Raw genomic sequence first — 19,708 nt, 5'->3', positions numbered from 1 at the left:
ACTAGAACCACAGCAAGCAGTCGCTGAAACTCTGCAGACAGCTAATGCAGTACTTCCATAAGGAAATCACTTAGGATTAGTACCTTAGGTGTCACACGTCTGAAAGCATAAGCATAAACGGGCAACACTGCCTATTCAAACTGTCAACATTCGCAATGGCATCTGGAAACTGGCATGCACTGGTCATACTGCATTGTTGGTATCACTGAAATACCACAACAGCAATTTCAATCTTTCATTTGGCTATAGCTTTGCCACCCTGATCATTGAGCAATTTGCTAAGTCAACTTTCAGGCTAATTTATGCTGCATGCAGCAAACCAAAACTATTTTTCCCTGTGGGAGTAGAGCAACATATGTTTCTTCACCGTTATTCCTTTTTCCCTTTTCACATAAATAATACGCAGTATGTCCCAACACTCTGGGGTGCCACTATGCTAGAACGAATTCCAATAAATGGCTGTGCCACCTTCCACAACCAGCCAGGAACCAATCTGCTGGATCAGAAGGTGCATGGTTGGCTGGAAAATTGGATTTAGCTGGTAGTTGCTTTTTTTCGGCCGGCTCAGACACAATGGGCCGAATGGCCTCCTTTTGTGATTCTGTGAGTGCAGAGCACTGATTGCCTTGCCCAATTGCCAAGTGTGGAACCTGGATAGAAGATAAGGACAGTCCTGCCCTCACCTGCCAGGTGAGGAACTCCCACACGTCACAAAACGATCAGCGTCCGGATTGGATAAGGTGACTGTCGATCAGATATTTGGCTGGGCCTCTTTACCCCCTCCCCGGGAGGGGATTTATTTATTTATATTTGTTTTGGCAATCACCCACTCTGTTTACATTTACAACCGGCTTCGGTCTAATTTCAGTTTCAAAATAAGATCGGTTTTCACTCGAAGCTCGGTCTCTCAGCGGGACGGGAGGGGAGGCTGTGGCTGATGTCCCGCTGGCGCTGCTTCCCCTCCCGACGACACTGGAGCTGGGGAAGGACGGACAATAGTCAGTGAGAGGGCGGCGCAACCGCGACTCCGGCTCCAGGCCCATCCCACCCGGCCCGACCCCTTCTCTGGCTGCTCCGCCCTCCCCACCTGCCGCTCCGTTTCAGCGGTGCATTGCGACACCAGCACAGGCCGAGGCGGCGGCGGTGGCCTGGATCCAGAGAGCGGAGCCTTTGCAAGGCGGAGGGTTTTTCCCTCCCTCCCATTGATTGTGGCTGGGGGCGGAGTGACTGCAGTCTCTCTGCCTGCTGCCGCATTTAGCTTCGACCTCCCACGGCTCCTGGTCGGTTGGGTTGCTGGTACAGGTAGCGGGGCTTGGTACACCCACAGAAGCCGCTCGAAGCGGATTAGACTCCGCTCGCCTCCGCTTTTACATTAAGAGGCTTTAATTCTCTGGACTCGTTTCGGATCTGATACGGCGCAATGGCGGCGCCTGGTCAGGATGACTGCTCTGTCCGGGTTGCTGTAAGGTGAGGGGCGGTGGTCGGTTTATTCTTCGTGATCTATCTATCTATCTATAATTTTTAGAAACGAAAATTTCCTCTACAAAGATTCCATCGTTCCTGATGATCCTTCAGATGCGCAGAACCTATTAGCAGTAGTACTGTATGCATTTTTAATATTTGATTCTGGCAGCCTTGTATTAAAGATTTTTGCCACCTCTGCTGCAGAATCAAAATTTCCTATTTCATTTCTGTAGTGTACATTCAGAAGTTCGTAAGGGCTGTACTGTTATGTATGGTATGATTTTAAATTTGAAAATTGCTGTGTCAGGATCGCTTAGTGCAAATAATTTTCCAGTTTTTTTCTATCTGGCTCATACAGCTATTACACCGTTCCCCCTCAGTATAAGTTGCATAGGGTTGATTTTCCCTGCACTGTTTTTATATGGAGGAAATAGATGACTGTCTACATGTTGTCCTTCCGCATCACCCAAAAGCTTGACAGTTTCTGCGTGTGCCCTGACATCTAGCTCTACCTCATCAGACCGTCTGTCCCAACCACTCCAATGTCTTTGATTTGTCATCTTGTTTTTTCAAAACCCAGTTCAGGATGAGTAGAAATTTCTTGGGACTAAATATTAAGAGACGGAAGCCATTTTCTTCAGTCCCCAACTCCATACCCTAGCCATTGACTCCATTACCCTCCCTTGACACTATTAGATCCAGTCCATTTACATCCTTGGTGTTCTATTTGACTCAGATGAATTTTGGAACTTATCCACTCGATCATCAAAGCTGCCTATTCCACCTCCATAAGCAGAGACAGATGATGTTATTTGCTGAAACCATCATTCATTCCATTGTTATCTCCAGGCTTAATTATTCAAATGCCCTGCTCCCATCAGCTTTGCATTTTCTACCGTCCATAGTTTGAACTAATCCAAAGCTCTGCTGCTGTTATCATAATTTGCATAAAGCCATATTCACCTGTAACCCTAATCTCACTGATCCACTTTGGCTGCTGGACCACTGACATCTTTTTTTTAAAATTCCCATTCTTGTTTTCAAATCCCTGCATGGCCTCAACTCTCCCTGTCTCTGTTACCACCTCCAGCCATGCAGCATTCTTAGATCTCTGTACTCCTGGCCTTTGGCTTGCTCCTATTTTACCATTGGAAGCCAAGCCTTAAGTCTAGCTAGGTCCTAAGCACTGGAATGCCCTCTGTCCTTTTAAGATACTCAATAAAACCCTATCTTTTTAGTCAGCTTTCAGTCACCTCTCCAAATATCTCCTTATGTGGCTCAGTGTCAGACTCTATTTAACACTCCTCTGTAGAGTCTTGGGATGTTATACCAGGTTAAAACTTGTGTAAATGTTTCTTCACCTGTAACTGCTCATCATTATATGATCACTATATGATTACAATTACAGGCTATGATTATTATGTTTATTTTTCTTCATTATAGATATTCTTATTTGAGATTGTTATCACTAACCACTCCCATAAGCAGACTTGTCTCATTTGCACCAGGGCGCCTTTACTAACTGTAGTAAGATCTGATCACTGAGCACAAAACACCAATTGATGGCTTCTTGATTATATCATGTACTGGCACATGAACTCCATGTGAAATTTATTTAGCATGTACAGTGCAAAAATATTTTGCAAAGATCTAATCTCCAGAAGTAGCAAAGACATCATTTGCATTAAATCTCGAAATGCGGTCCCTTACTGCGTAGCTGATCTCTGCCAGAGTGCTCTTGTACTCTTAATAGTTTTTAATTCACCAGTGAGCTGAGTGCAAAGTGTCAAATGCGATCCTAAAACTCGTGGCATTTGATAATTGAGCTGTCAAATGACAGCCCCCATTTTCTTCTGTTATAGCTATCAATCAAACTGTTACTTGAGAATTATTACCTGTGGTTTTAGTTACATTTTTGAACTGAGTGGAATAGCTTGACCAATTTGTTCAGTTCTGAAGATGAGCGATTTGTAAGAATGGTTCCCATCTGAGCACAACCAATATATGTACACCAGAGCTATGACCTGAAGTGTGCAAGTTCACTAGAATGCCATGTGTATTCTCTACAGACTACAGAAATAGTTAATGCAGCATGTATAAAAATCAATCATGCTTAGCCTACATGCCTTATTTTTGTTTTGACATTGTGTATAGTTTGCTTCTAAATGTAGTTTTGGATCATTTAGTAGTTAAATCTTTTAGCATGGTTCTCATTTTTCTACACAGCAGGACTAATATTTGTACATAAAACAGAAATGAGACTTTGATCTTTGGCTTTTACTTACTGAAAATGTGACTGTTCTAGCTATGTGAGTAAAGCATCTGGACAGTTGATGAACCTGTTTGAGATCATTGTAACAAATTTAAAAGGGTGTTGTCAAGTCCGAGTGATATGAACGTAATACGCTTGGAATGAGAAAGGCCATAAAGCTCATTCCTTCCATAGACTTAAGTGCAAATTACTCTAATGTAAAATATTCCATTTTAATTTACAATCTATGTTGACAATACATGTATTACACCAGATGGCTTCTGCAGAACAGATTTACTGCTGCTGTTTTTACAATTTATATAAATGACTTGGATGAAGGGACCGAAGGAGTGGTTGCTAAATTTGCTGATGACACAAAGATGGGTAGGAAAGTAAATAGTGAAGAGGACATAAGGAGCTACAAAGTGACACAAATAGGTTAAGTGTGTGGGAAAAGATCTGGCAAATGAAGTATAATGTGGGGAAATGTGAAATCGCTCATTTTGGCAGGAAGAATAAAAAAGCTTATTATTTAAATGGTGAGAGATTGCAGACCTCTGAGATTCAGAGGGATCTGGGTGTCCTTGTGCATGAATCACAAAAGGTTATTATACAGTTACAGCAGGTAATTAGGAAATCTAATAGAATGTTATCATTTATTGTGAGGAGAATTGATTACTAAAGTAGGGAGGTTATGCTTCACTTGTACAGGGCATTGGTGAGACCACATCGGGAGTATTGTGTACAGTACTGGTCTCTTTATTTAAAGATTGACATAAATGCATTGGAAGCAGTTCAGAGAAGTTTACTAGACTAATACCATGAATGGGCAGGTTGTCTTATGAATAAAGGCTGGACAGGTTAGGCTTGTATCCACTGGAATTTAGAAGATTAAGAGGTGACTTAAATGAAAACTTTAGGATCCTGAGGGGTTTTAACAAGGTGGATGTGGAGAGGATGTTTCCGCTTGTGGGAGAATCTAGAACTAGGGGTCACTGTTTACAAATAAGGGGTCGCTCATTAATGGTAGAGAAGAGGAGAAATTTTTTCTGAGGGTTGAGTGTCTTTGGAACTCAAAAGGCAGTGGAAGCAGAGCCTTTGAATATTTTAAGGCAGAGTTATATATATTCTTGATTAACAAGGGAGTGAAAGGCTATCAGGGTATGCAGGAATGTTGGTTTGAGGTTACATTCAGATCAGCCACAATCTTATTGAATGGTGGAGCAGGCTGTAGGGACCGAGTGGCTACTCCTAATTTGCATGTTTAAAGATGGTAGCTTGGAAGCATAGTTTTCAAAGATTGCCTGATTTTCCCTAATAATGCAAGGTTTGCACTTTAAACTTAAAAATACTGCGGGAGGAAGTTTAATAAATAGTCATTTTTAAATTGTGGGTGGGAATATTTAGTTAACATTGACTCTTGTGGCTTTCTCTGAGAGAGAGAGAGAGAGTGCTACTTTCTGTGGTTTGGGTTTATCAGTGGCTGGTGTATTATTTGACTTAGAAATCAGTGCTAACAAGATCTGCGGTCTGTTCAAGGAAACAATTTTGCAATTTCCCATTGTGAGTTATTAGTCCTCTGTTCCTTTGCACAGTGTAATTATCTGTTTCTGCAGTGATACAGTTGTGTTCTGTAGTACGGTCAGTAATGGGGTAAATAGAATGTATTGTACTCATAACGTTTTATCCCAGCAAACTGATTTTGTATAATTTCTTTGGTAAATGTCAAGTATGTGATACTGTATGGTTCATTTATTGTGTATATTTATTTCGCATATTAAACCAATTCACCTTTGGGCTTTTACCAAGTCTAGTATTTGTACCTTTAGGCAGCACAGCTCCACTCACCCTGTGTACTGAAAACTTTTGTTTACTCATACTGGATACAAGATCTTTCTATAGCATCAAGTGTATTCATAATGTGGTTACAGTTTGGACCAAGATGTCATGTTTATCTTCTGAACTTGGCAAACAAAAGGTACTAGAGCAAAGAACAGAAATTGCTGGAAATATTCATCAGGTCTGGCAGCATCTGCGGAGAGAGAAACAGTTAATTTTACTACGACGTTTTCATCAGAACTGGGAAATGCTAGAGATATAATACTGTAGGTTTTGAGCAAGTGAAAGTGGGAAGAAAAATGAAAGGTAAGGCCTGTGATTGTTTGGAAGGCAGGAGAGGGTAACTGACGAAAGGATTCATGGTGCAATTCCAAAGGAAACACTAATGGGACAAGTAAAGAAACAAAAAATCTGTCTAGAGGAAGTGTAATCGACAAGATAGCTGCTGTCCAAACTCCAAGTAAAGGATACAAGAGTGAAACTAGAGGGAAAAAAAACAAACCAATAAAAATACCCAAAACACAATGGGGGCAGAGTTTATAATCTATAGTTGCTGAACATCAGTGTTGAGCCCAGATGGTCATAAAGTGCCCTATCAAAAAACAAAGTGGTGTTTCGCAAGCTTGGGTTGAGCTTCAATGGGATACTAGCAGGCCAAGGGGAAGAAAGGTCAGTAAGGGAGCAAGGTGGAAAATTAAAATAACAGGTGAGTGGAAGCTTGGGGTCATACTTATGCACTGAACGGACGTGTTCTGTGAAGTGGTCACGCAGTCTGCATTTGGTTTGCCCAATACACAGGAGACCACATTGTGAGTGACAATACAATAAGCTGAATTGGAAATAGTACAAGAAAATCACTGTTTCACTTGGAAGGATTGTTAGGGGGCTTGAGCAGTGAGAGTTAGTTGCAGTTTTGTTCAACTTGGCAATCTTAACTAGCTATCGTTCTTCAGGGTTATTTTAAATCCATCAGGATCTCCATTTCAGTGAAGCCTGGTTTGTATTTGCCATTTAAGAGAACAGTCAATAAACATTTCTTTATTCTTGAGTTTTTCCTAACTAATGGTTTAAAACCTCTGCTCATAGGAGTGGGCCATTTAGCATCTCAAATCTGATTTGCCATTTAGTGAGATTATGGCTGACCTGGGACTTAACTTCATATACCTGCCTTGGTCCCATATCTCTTAATATCTTTGGTTAACGGGAATCTATTAATCTCATTCAAAATTGACCTAGCGTCAACTGCTGTTTGTGGAAGATAGTTCCAAACTTCTATTACACTTTACATGTAGACGTGTTTCCTAACTTGACTTCTGACTTAGCTCACATTTTTGGGCTATGACTCTCTAGTCTGAGACACCCCAACGGGTGAAAATAGGGTAGATAGAGAGAAACTATCTGTTCCCCTTTATAACCTTGAAACTACAATCAAATCGCCCCAAAGCCTTCTAAATTACAGGGAATAAACCCTACTTTGTGTGATCTCTCTGTAATTTTATGTTTGCATCTATACCGCTTACAGTGCTGCCTATCTTTGTATCATTGGCAGAGTTTTATCTAAAGAGTATTCATGCCGTTAATGAGTTTGTGCATCCATTAAGTCCTGGTAGCTTATAGTCTACAGTATTTGAATCCAGTTACTATCCTTCAGATTGGGTTTGCATCAAAGTTTTAGTTGTGCAGGCCTTTCTGTAGCACCTACCTTTGATCCAACAACCCCTCTCCCTGTCAACCCAGCCAAGAACATTTTTCTGGCAGTTTCTTATATGGGTTAGATAACCAATAGTGTACTATTTGTCGTGTTTCTATAGAAGAAGCCATTAAAAGTACACAGGTTACAAAGATGTACATTGTATATTGGTGGAAGAGGGAAAATGTCCTCTGTTTAAAGTCAATAGTAGTAGAGATTGGCATTAAAACTGAAAACCAGGCTTTAATCCTAAAACGGGAAGATGGGAGTTATGAGGGAAAAGAACCTGTTGCATGTTGAGGCCTTTTTCAATGACTATTATAATGAGATTTTGGGGAAGGATATGACCAACTGCTAGGAGAAGTGGAGCCACCAATTAGGCTTACTTGCTGAGTTACTTGAACAATGGAGCACCTATTTTTTTGCAGAGCAAGGCAGTTCTTTCTGTGGTTGTTGCATGAACTTTGGAGACTGCCATTGGGAACATACTTTGAGTGCCCTACCATCCATTCTTAATTAGCACATTCGTTTAGATAATATCACCAACTTTAACACCTATGTGTTCTTTTGTTCTATTGTTGGTGACATCTTTTGATGATCTGCTTCTATCACTGCTTGTTTGTCCCTACAACCACACCAACCCCCTCCACTTCTCTCTCTCTCTCTCTCCGCACACACACACACCTTAAACCAGCTTATATTTCAACTCTTTCTTGGACTCAAACTCAAGTTCTGTCGAAGGGTCATGAGGACTCGAAACGTCAACTCTTTTCTTCTCCGCCAATGCTGCCAGACCTGCTGAGTTTTTCCAGGTAATTCTGTTTTGGTTTTGGATTTCCAGCATCCGCAGTTTTTTTGTTTTTATATTTTTAACCAAAAGATGTCACAGACAAGAGGACAAAGAGGTGTTGAAGGTGGTGATATTATCTAAAGGAATGTGCTAATTAAGGGTAGAAAACAGGATGAGCAAGGTACAGATAGCCCTAGTGGGGGTGGGGTGGGGAGAAGGGATCAAAATAGGCTAAAAGGTAGAGATAAAACAATGGATGGAAATACACTTTAAAATAATGGAAGTAGGTGGGAAATAATATATCTATACAAATTATTGGAAAAAACAAAAAGGAGGGGGAAATCGGAAAGGGGGTGGGATGGAGGAAGAGTTCATGATCTAAAATTGTTGAACTCAATATTCAGTCCGGAAGGCTGTAAAGTGCCTAGTTGGAAAATGAGGTCCTGTTCCTGCAGTTTGCGTTGAGCTTCACTAGAACAATGCAGCAAGCCAAGGACAGATATGTGGGCATGAGAGCAGGGTGGAGTGTTGAAATGGCAAGCGACAGGGAGGTCTGGGTAATACTTGCGGACAGACTAAAGGTGTTCTGCAAAGCAGTCACCCAGTCTCCAATGTAGAGGAAACAGCATTGGGAGCAACGAATGCAGTAGACTAAGTTGAGGGAAGTGCAAGTGAAATGCTGCTTCACTTGAAAGGTGTGTTTGGGCCCTTGGACGGTGAGGAGAGGGGAAGTAAAGGGGCAGGTATTACATCTTCTGCGGTTGCATGGGAAGGTGCCGTGGGAGGGGATTGAGATCTAGGGGTGATAGAGGAGTGGACCAGGGTGTCCCGGAGGGAATGATCCCTGCGGAATGCTGCCGGAGAGGGGGAGGGTGAAGGGAAGATGTGTTTGGTGGTGGCATCATGCTGGAGTTGGCGGAAATGGCGGAGGATGATCCTTTGAATGCGGAGGCTGGTGGGGTGATAAGTGAGGACAAGGGGGACCCTATCATGGTTCTGGGAGGGAGAAGGAAGTGTGAAGGTGGATGCGAAGGAGATGGGCCGGACACGGTTGAGGGCCCTGTCAACTGCCATGGGTGGAAAAGTATTTTGAAATCTTGGTTAATCAATTCACTGATTTTGCCAAATACTTCAGCTGTTAAATTTATAGTTCTTATTAATGTTCCTTTATAAGTGATGTTTCTTTGGTTGTCTTTTAAATAAATTTTTCATGCAATGTGTCGAAACAGGCTTTTAAGTAAATGGATTGGGAGAGGGTGGGGTATGGAGGGGCAGAATTGTGTGCAACAGTTATTTTAGCTTGTTAATGTTTGGTTGTCACATGCCATTATGATCCGAATTTGCAGATTAATTAACTTCACACTACCTGGATATAGTAGATGGGAATAATTGAAGTAAGAGCAAAATTCATTGAAGAGCTGTTCTTTTTACAGTAAATGAGGGAGGAAAGCAGCTAAAGATAAATGTTTTTAAGAGGATAGATTTCTAGTTGGTAATCAATTATCTGATCAAGGGATTGAGGAAAAGGCGACATATCTCAAGCAGTTTAGCTATCTGATTCTTGATTAGATTGCAAGCTTGAAATCATTCTACTTTCATAATGCTGTACAGAATTTTCAACAGTACTTTTTAAGTAAAAAATTGTCTCTTTTTGAATACTGTTTGCGTATTTTTTAAGAATTTAAAATTGTTTTATAAAAATTCTTGGTTGGCTATTACAGAACAGTAAACTGTAAAGAAATACAAGGGTAATCCTGATTTTTTTTTTCCCTGCTTCACCCTCTGTACATTTTCAGTTGCACAAAATTGGCAAAAATCAAATTTTGAAAACCTGCGGAGTCAAGAAGTCAAAATATGCATCAAGAGCTTAACTTCATATGGAGAATTTATTCTGTTTTCAATCACTTGTTGGGTGTTAATGTGGGTAACAGTTAATGCTATTTTTTGTATCTTGATGCTTGTAAAATAATATAATATGGCTTGTTTATTGCATTCTAAGTTGGAAATACGTTTTTTTTTTCATACCTTGAATAAAGATTGTGGCAGTAAAAGTGTTAAATTTTATCATTTGAATTTGCATTCTAGTTAATACTGTTTTGTTTGCCACATTGATATATCTATACATTGCAGAGTTGTGCCTTGTTACATATATGCTTAATTTAAATATAATATTTGAAGCTTTTCTGTGACAGTTTCCAGAACTTTTTTATGCCATTTCATTGTTGGTATTGCATTAAATGATCCTTGTGTTGCAGTGCCTTGTGATATTACTGCAAGTTTGTATGGCAACAACTTTCAAAAGTTTCAGTGAAATTTCATAGGTAGCATAATAGGTTGATTTATTGTATTTCTTTGTTTAACTCTTAATCCCTTTGTTTTCCTTTTATGTGCTGCCCATTTAAAAAGAAACACAGGCTGCACATGCATTTGGCTCCTTTCCATCCAAGGAGTTGATTATCAGATGGAAACTTGACGATTATATATACAATCTAGTGAACAATCAATATGCATTCAGAAAGAAAGATTATGTTTGACCAACCTTCAACTTCTTTTGTAAACTTGAAGATCTAAGCGGAAGAGCAGAGTGGGCTGCCCCAGAACTCAGTGCTGAGAGTGCTGATTCTAATTAAACTAAATGATTTGGTTTCAGCAACTTGATGTAGTCAGATTTGCAGATGTCACCAAATTAGGAGGGCTGGTGAAATTGGATGAGCCAGCTGAAATTAGAAAATAAGTTGAAAAATGTGATTAGGTCAACAATAGCAAATAACTGAAAGCAAATTACAAAACACAGCAAGGAAAAATGGGGACTCAATACTGCATGAATTGTGCTGAAATAGCTAAAGATGAAGCTGAAAGAGATCTGAATCCTGGTAAAATAAACACTAACCGTGTCCAGCCAATGTAGAGCAGCAATTAACAAAACCAACAGTGTGTTGAACTACATAGCCTAAACAGTAGGATACAAGTTCAGTGAAGCAGTGATCAAGCTATACAATGCTTCTGTTAAACCTTCAATACTGCATCCAGATCTGGTCACTTAGGCACCAAGGAAGACATTGCAGCACTGGAAACAGGCTGATCTTTTGTGTCAGACATCTGAGTTCGGAAGAAAGAGCCAATTTTCTCCAATCAGCTCAGCAGGAATAAGAGGCACCATCTTCTAGTGGTATATGTTTAAGGGAATGCAAGGAAAATTTCAACAGTATAACAAGAGTACCCTAGTTCAAACTAGCTAATAAATTTAGATCCGCTGGCAGAAAATTCTTGATAAATTCATCAGTGTATGGAATAGACTTCCAGATAGATTCTTGAAGGTGAAAATCCTGGCAGCATTTTAGAAACAATTGGGTTTTGCAGTGGGGAAATTCATTTGCATGGGAGATTTACGTAGGTCGAATGGCCTTCCTCATCTGTAACTACCAAATGATTTTGTTTGCAGGAAATCAACTGTATTGATGTCTTTTCTATTAAAGTGCTGATAAATGCATGTATTTTCAAAGAGCTGCAAAGTTCCCTCTCCAGGGAGGTAGTGAATGTTTTCTTGTTTGAATATGTGAGGCAGTCTTACAATGGATTCTTGATTCAACTGCAAATTTTCCAATGACATATATTAATTTAATGTGTTAATCTAAAATCTTTTTCAGCTGAAATTAAACCAAAGATATTGACAGTCTTCCATCTCATGAGATGATGGTTTGTGCGTTGGTGGTCAACTCTTGTGTCAGACATCTCCTGGTGTGGCTCAGAAGCATCTCTCTGGCATGGCAGTCTTTGCTACATTTGCTGCAGTGGAAATCAGTGGGCCAAGGAGGTGCAGGATTTTCTGGCCTCTGTTTTCTGGGGGCACTCTTCTTAGTTAGCTGAGCTATCCATTTCTGCTTGCCCCTTCCAATACCCCTCCAAACATTCAACCTCCATAGGCCATGACCATTGGCAACTTTATCGTAGTTGGTCAGTGTCAGTGGCCGCCATCTTCATATCTGCCTTGCAGGTCTCTGTAGCAGAGCTATGGATGTCCAACAAATCATGACCCTGTGACCAGTTCACCATACTGGAGGTCATTGGGTATAGGGCCATCACCCATTCCATGAACATGGCCAAACCAGCACAGTTAGCAATGAAATTGTGCTGATGTGGAATTGGCAAGCTCCAGGACCTCTGCCAAGAGGTTCCAAGGATAGGCCTGAGGCAGCCAAGGTGGAAATTCTTGTGCCTAACATATGTTGTCCAGGTCTCATTACTGTAGAGGAGTGTGCTGAGGATGCAGGCTTGTTAGACTCGCAGCTTGGTGTTTTCAGTCAGGTTGCTGTTGTTCCACACTCAGCTTGAACATAACAGCTGCAGCTTTTGTGATGCTTGTGTTGATTTCAGCCACTAGTGATAGACTGCTGGTGATTATTCAGCCTAGATATTTGGGGCTGTGCATAACTGCCATCATCACACTGTGGACCATGACATTTGTCGTCCTGATTCTGATCATCAAACCAACGAGAGTGTGTCCATTTGCTGCTTGAATGTGTTCCTCACAATGGAATGCTAATGTGGCATCGTTTACAAAGGGCAACTATCTGATATGAGTTTGGTGCACCTTTTGTCTTCGATCTCTGGCAAGCAACGTTGAACACCTTTTCCAAGAACTCTGGTATATAAGTAGACACCTTCTGTTGATGAACTGAAGGCATATGACCACAACAAAGAGAAGAGTATGCCAAAGAGTGTTGGTGCCAGAACCAGATGTTTGACCCCACTGCAGATTTCAAAGGGTTCCAATGTTGCCCCTTGATAGCTGACCTGACCCATCATGTTGTCATAGAAAGATATCACATTGAGCAGCTTTGGCAGGAAGCTTATTTTCTCCAACAGCTTAAATAGACTGCCTCTGCTCACATGGTTGAATACATTGGTGAGATCAATGAGAGCAATGTATAGTGGCCACCTTTGTTTCTTATACAGCTGCCTGGTAATTGCATTTGGTACAAAACCACCTTAAAGTAGTCCCATTCTATTTTGCCTGTCAACCAACTGTAATAAAAACACATTTCTGGAAATAATCAGGTCAGGCAGCATCTGAGGTAGAAACAGTTAATGTTTGAAATTGAAGACCTCCCATCAGAATTGGAAGATGTTAGAGATGGAAAGTTTTTAAGGAACTGCAGAACCAGGGGGAACAGGACGGGGAAAGCACAAAAAGTGGAGATTTGGGATGGAGTGGAGGGCAAGAGTGATTCACAATAAAAGTGACGATTTAAGGCAAAAAGTGTGATGAGAAGATAAGGCCCTGAGGAGGTGTATGTGGTTATAGTGAAGGAAGTAAGCATCAAAACTCCAGCAAGGAGCAGAAGGCACCCATGGATTAGGAATATGGTGGAAGAAAGGCAGGTAGACCCCAGGGGTGCGAACCACCCTGCTGGCCATGTACTGCTAAGGGACTTACACCTGAGACACCAGCACACACTATCTCCATTCCCAGTGGCTCTCATGCAACCATCCCCAAGTGCCAGCATGTATTGTCTGAGAGAAAATGGGACCGATGGTAGAAATAGAAACTTAGCAAACTTAATGTTAAGGCTGTACAAGTGTTGAACAAAAGATGAGATGTTGTTCCTCACTTTTGTATTGAGTTTCGTTAGAACAGGATGTTATCAGTTTACAAAAAATACAGTATGCTTGTGATAATTGTTAGTTTTTGCTTGTAAAAATTGATTATCCAAATATTTGAATTAAGCAATGTAAAACAAATACACCAGTGGGAATTTGGTGCTAAAATTTAGTGCATGAAGACTATGCGTTGAACAACTTGGAATTGGAATGAAAGTAGGATGTATAAACATTTGTGTAATTGTAGTTCCAAGCCCTTTAAATTATTTTGGGAAGTTGCTTACAGTAATTCAAGGGGTTAACAACAGAAACAAGTATTTGATTAACTGCAGATGCTAAAATGACATGTTCCAAATGTCAGTAATTGAGCCAAGAAAATGACATGTAGTCTGCATTTAGGCAAATTTTGTTAGCTTCTTAGTTTGAATTTATGTGGATTATTTTGTGACTGGCTGTGTCAGTTACAGACAGGGTGGCAACAGTTATTTGAAATGAAGATGTCAGCACACGTGTTGTTCAGCAAGGAATAATGTATACACTGTTCTCAGCAGAAGCTGAGGATTGAGGCATCATGGGACTTTCTGAAAAAATTTCAGCTGGAAAATCTGAAGTTTCCCTTGGCTAATCCACCCTGCATGATCTAAATTACTGTTTTGTTGCTGTATTGAATTTTACTAGTTGGGAAGAAAGACCAATGCGACAGGCTGTATTTTTCTATGTTTATTTCAAAAGTGATTTGGGTGGATAAATAAGGGGCAACCTGATGAACATACAAATGTAAGAATTAGGAGTAGACCATTCGGCCCCTCGAGCCTGCTCTGCCAATCAATAAGATCATGGCTGATCTGATTGTGGCCTCAACTCCACATTCTGCCTACCCCAATAACTCCCTTGTTCGTTAAGAATCTATCTACCTCTGCCTTAAAAATATTCATTGGCCCTGCCTCCACTGCTCTCTGGGGAAGAGTTCTCCAAAGATTCACCACCCTCTGAGAGATAAAGAACCTTCTCATCTCCATCTTAAATGGGAGACCCCTCATTTTTAAACTGTGTCCCCTAGTTCTAGTCTCTCCCACCTAGGGGAAGCATCCTTTCAGCATCCACTCTGTCAAGTCCCCTCAGGATCTTATATATTTCAACAAGATCACCTCTCAATCTTCTGAACTCCAACTGATATAGTGCCAGCCTGTCCAACCTTTCCCCATAATATAATACCCCTCAATCCATCCCCACCATTCCAGTTATCAGTCGATGGAGAAGTTATATTGTAGAGGGAAATTAAGAATTACTAAGTATTTCTTGAGGATAATCCAGGACCTGAAATGTGAATTCTGAAAGCTTGCTGCAGTGTCATCAAATCATAAGACAGTAATTCTCTTGTCAGTGTAATGTGGACAGTTTACTGATGCACTATGATCACCTGCCTGACAAGATAATGCTACACTCCTAATGCTGCAAGTTACAGATCCTCACAAGCACGATATTTAATGCAACAATATTTAATTCTCACTGGGCAGAGGCAGGGATGGGGAGGAACTTGCTTTAATGCATGTAACCTTGTTTTGTTTTCCCCAGCACCTTGTACTGTTAATTATTTACATCACACTACAAGATGTGTTTTCTCAAACCCCCACAAGTAGGGAATTTGCTGTATTTGCCTCCTTGGATTTTTTTTCATTCTTATTGTTCTTACCTCCTCCGATGCTGTTTTTAAAATTTGTTTCCTTCCCTCCTGTTCCCTATGGTGGGTTTGCACTACTTGCTTAATTGTTGTCTTTGCAGCATATACCTGATTATTTTTCCCATTGAGTCTCCAATGGCCAGACCTTGAACAGGTGGTCAGTTGCCATGATCTTGGCCTGACTGACTTCAGTAGCCATCAACGAGCTCACCACCAAAGTACATTGTTCTCTGTTGGAAATATCAGTTTTCTGTTTGACACAAGAAACCTTTTTCCAAACAATGCCTTTAATTCAGGCTGTAGGCTTCAATTTAGAAGGGCAGTTTATGTGGGAGAAGCTTCTTAGAAACATTTGTGACAAACAACACATACTTATGAATAGTGCTTTTAAGAATTATCTTAATGCATTGGAGTACATTTTTTTTTGAGCTGACCAGTTTGGTCAGTCTTATATATGCTGATTTGCAAAAGTGGCTGTGAAAAATGGTTTAAAACTTATTTTGTGGTTTCTGGTTGTTTAACAGCTTCTTCTGTTTGTACAATGAATAAAAGCAGTTTTTTCCTTCACTTCTAATTACTAAGGTAACCAATGTGATTAGCTGGACAGATGAGGAGATCTTTCCTCTCATTACACCTTTAGTGGAAAACTTCTTTTCACAATGTAAATTTGTTAAATTTTCAAAATCATTTTGACTATTAAGGGACCTTATACGCGTACTTAAGATTTATTTTTGGTATTTGCGTGCTATTTGATGGAAACATTTGCATTGGAGTAAACTGTGGCGATATAAAGCTCCCACCTTATGATTGCACTTACTTTTATTTTTATTAAACTGTATAAATGGTTGCCCGTGCTTTTTGCAGGAACTACGCTCTTTGAAAAGTGATCTGTTGCACTGGACAGTGATCTGTGTGAAAGGCAGGAGCATATGTGTAAAGTATCATCCTCTCTTTCTCCACCCTCTTAAATAACAGATTGATTGCATTAAAGCTGGATGTATAAGGCTTCTTTGCTGTCTGGCATCTTGAATCATTAATCTGCTGGGTTTGCAAGATGCTCAGTTTCATATAATTTGTCATAAAACCGTACAGTTGAAGTAGTCAAAAATGCGGTTCTGGATTCTGAGAAGCCATGACAAAACTCAGCTCTGTGTATTCTCCAATATAATATTATTTAACATTCAGTAAGGACAAGCAAGAGCGGACAAATAAGGTATGCTTGCTAAACATTCAGAAGGACAATAGTCGGTCCTTGTATAAAGTCAAATGAAATTACATCTGGCCACAGCACGTTGGTTTAAAACAATACTCTTTGGAGGTATGCAGTGAAAACATAAGGTTTAAGATAAAATGTTTGCTTGCTTTAAATCAAAGGTCAAATTCAACATAACTGTTAATACACTGTAAAGTGCTACATTCTTAATCTATGTACAAATTCCAGTCTTGGATCACTTTCCAGCTCACTGGCTATATTGATGAGTTTTGCTAGTGCTTGCCTAATCTATTAAATGAAAGGCTTTACGCTGACCATACAATCATTTCAGAAGTTAAAAGGGGCAAGACTGTATTCTGCTCTGGAAAGCACGCTTTTATTCAGGACTGTTCATGGTTAGTGATTTGTATTATTTGACATAGTAAATTGCATCTTTGGGGGGAAAAAAACAGGTAATTTACTTGATAAAGATGTAGAGTTGTGTTAAGAGAAGACTAGAGTTCAAATCAACGAAGATTGTGTTTTTGTCCAAAACATTAGAAATATTCCATCTGGACTACCATATGCATTTCTGGTTGCCCAGTAATAAGAATATAATTAGCCCTTTGGCAGATGCAGAAATGAGCAAACACAATTAGTTGTAATATGCAAACGTACATAAATAGGCTGAAAATGCAACTAAGTCTGTAGCTGGAATCAAAATTTGGAAGTTATGGGGAGAGAGGTACATATTAATAAATTTGAAAGAGTTAGAAACATTAGGGAGATAAGGTATTTACTGTATAGTTGAATCAAACTATCCAAGCTTTTTTTTATATAGACTGTTTTGCTACAAAGCGTAGAGCATCATGGGTCACATTTATAGGTTAAATGTTTTTAATGTACAGATATATATCAACCTGCTGATACTTAGTGTTATGATATGGCAGGTGGTATTTGCCAGGCTGACCAAATCCCAAAGGGAAACTTGGCCAGGCTATCACAACAATTTTGGAATTTGTATTTATTACAAGAAGGTTTGTGCACTGAAGTCATAAGTAAAGAGTCCACCACTGCCTTTGGAGATTTTAAAGGTAAGTTAAAACATTTATTAAAAGAAAAGAAAAAGATGAACACATAAGATTAATTACACAGTTAAACTTAGTCTTATGACAGTTCCCAAAAGATCTCTACTTAACTAGACTCCCAGTTACACACCTCTTTCAGGCAATAGTCCAAATAGATTCTTAATCTATAAAGCATCCAGCAACATTACCACGAGCACCCACTGTTGCTATAAGGGAGGTGTTTCACAGCTTCTCTCTCCCACTCACTTGACAATGGAATTCCAAAGCTTTTAACAAAACGTTGCTCTTTGGAACAAGCAAACACTTCTCTGGGGTGGCTAAAGGCTGCTTTTTCACCCTGTCTTCATATAATTTGCCTTTCTAGATCTCTCATGGCCATTCAAATATAGCTTTCAATCTTTTCTCAAATATATTTTCTCCCTTTTGATTCTTCAAATCCATTGTTTCAGACTTTCTTTGAAACTCAAATTCTTCCAAATATAAGATCTTTCATGTTTCCATCCTGTCTTTGCTTTTGGGTCAATAAAACATGATATCCCCATTGCTTGTTTACCTATGAGCTGCAAGATGCAAATATTTTCCTTGTCACCTTCTAATTCCCATTTGAAATTCAAGCAACTCTCAACTTATCTACAAATGCAAATGTTAGCTAGTCCATTTCCATTTCAAAATGCCTGCTTTTACACCTAACCCCTTTGATTTAAACCTTGCAGTCTGACTGTCTTCAGTTTAACTAAATTAGTCAGACACACACACATATATGCATACACACACACACAGCCCCCACAAGCCTGCTTCACAGCATCCCACAGTAATATTAGGAAAAAGTGATATTTCTTTTACATTAGATATTGGTATTCTAATGTGGGGCATTTCCAGCTTGTCTAAATGTCCCAGTCTACAAAATTCAAACTTTACAAACCAGTGAAAAAGGAAAATGGAATTGAATCATTTGAGTTTAGTAGGCCAAATTACTAGAGTTCATTGACCACAATTGGTCTGTTGATTGAATGCTACTAATCAATCAAGGTCCTGGATTTTGGTCACAGTTCTGTGCTAAGCAAATCTCTCAGAAGTTAAAAAGGTGCTCGAATTGGCCTTGGTGTCCAGGGTTCATGGTCTTGATAACTATCCAAAAACTCATTCTGACATATTGGCAGGGGTATGATTTGGGCTTGACAATGATTCCTCCTGAAGTTGAATAATTTGCTGCTTACTGTCGAGGTACACACATTGGCCACTTTGCCAAGGCATCATAAGGCAACAGATTTCTTAAACTGGATCTCAGAAATTTGAGGTTTCCAAAAAGCACATATTGAAAGGAAAATTGGGGAAGAAGCCTTTTGTTCTAGTTTTTCATATCAGGTGATGAACAAGTTTGTTGTTTTCACCTAGGGTTGCTCAAACAATTCTGAAACTTGGAGTATTTTCTTTCTTCTGTTGTTTAAGATAAAACAGACTATTTCGATTCACTTAGTTAGTTTGAGGTTGTTTTGACTTTTACTATTGCTATGAAGTAGATTGGAAATCTGAACAACAAATTTTTATAGCTTTAGGTTGAAGTCTAGTAACTCATATCAGATTTATTTTTGTTTTGACTCAACTGGGTGAAGAATTACCAAAAGTGTGATCTTCAATCTTATGTTGTGTGAAATCAGCCATTTTTAAACATGTGGATAAGCTGAAGTTGAATTTTGTCTTTGTGAAGATTCATCTTAGATATTGTAAAATAAACAAACTGGCTTATGAATTTCTTTAGGATATGACTTTAAAGTTAGCTTTGTATTTAATACAGCATTTACAGTTTTTAATTTTAGTGTTGAGTTCCTTCAAATCTTCAATTTCAACATTTCCTAACCAAATTTGTTAAGAATTATCCATTAAATGAAGTGGCTGCATGGCCAAGGTATGTTCATTATTTTGATGCTATTTTTGTTTTAAATTTACTTTGTGAATAGCACTTATCTGACCCTAAATCCTACAATAGCAGCTGGAGCAAAATTCTTCAGGTTTTGAGAGCTCATTCTTGAATATTCATCTCATCTAAGAGACTTGCTCCTTGCTCTATTGATCTCACCACTCTACTCCTTTTTGTTCTGTCCCTCTGTGCTC

The 19,708-nt window shown here is 39.6% G+C and overlaps 1 protein-coding gene across 2 annotated transcripts in view; it reads left to right on the top strand.

The window, feature by feature from the left end:
• The first annotated feature begins 1,104 nt into the window (after positions 1–1,104).
• Positions 1,105–19,708, top strand: part of kif21a (kinesin family member 21A) — a 136,802-nt gene continuing 118,198 nt past the window's right edge. For both annotated transcript variants that reach the window (XM_041202464.1, XM_041202463.1), the window contains exon 1: positions 1,105–1,467. In XM_041202464.1, the coding sequence (XP_041058398.1) occupies positions 1,421–1,467 (47 nt within the window). In that variant the 5' untranslated portion in view covers positions 1,105–1,420. The remainder of the gene's footprint in view (positions 1,468–19,708) is intronic.

The sequence above is a fragment of the Carcharodon carcharias genome, chromosome 13, assembly GCF_017639515.1.
Source record: "Carcharodon carcharias isolate sCarCar2 chromosome 13, sCarCar2.pri, whole genome shotgun sequence".
Lineage (NCBI taxonomy): Eukaryota > Metazoa > Chordata > Chondrichthyes > Lamniformes > Lamnidae > Carcharodon > Carcharodon carcharias.
This window is presented reverse-complemented; position numbering and strand designations above follow the sequence as displayed.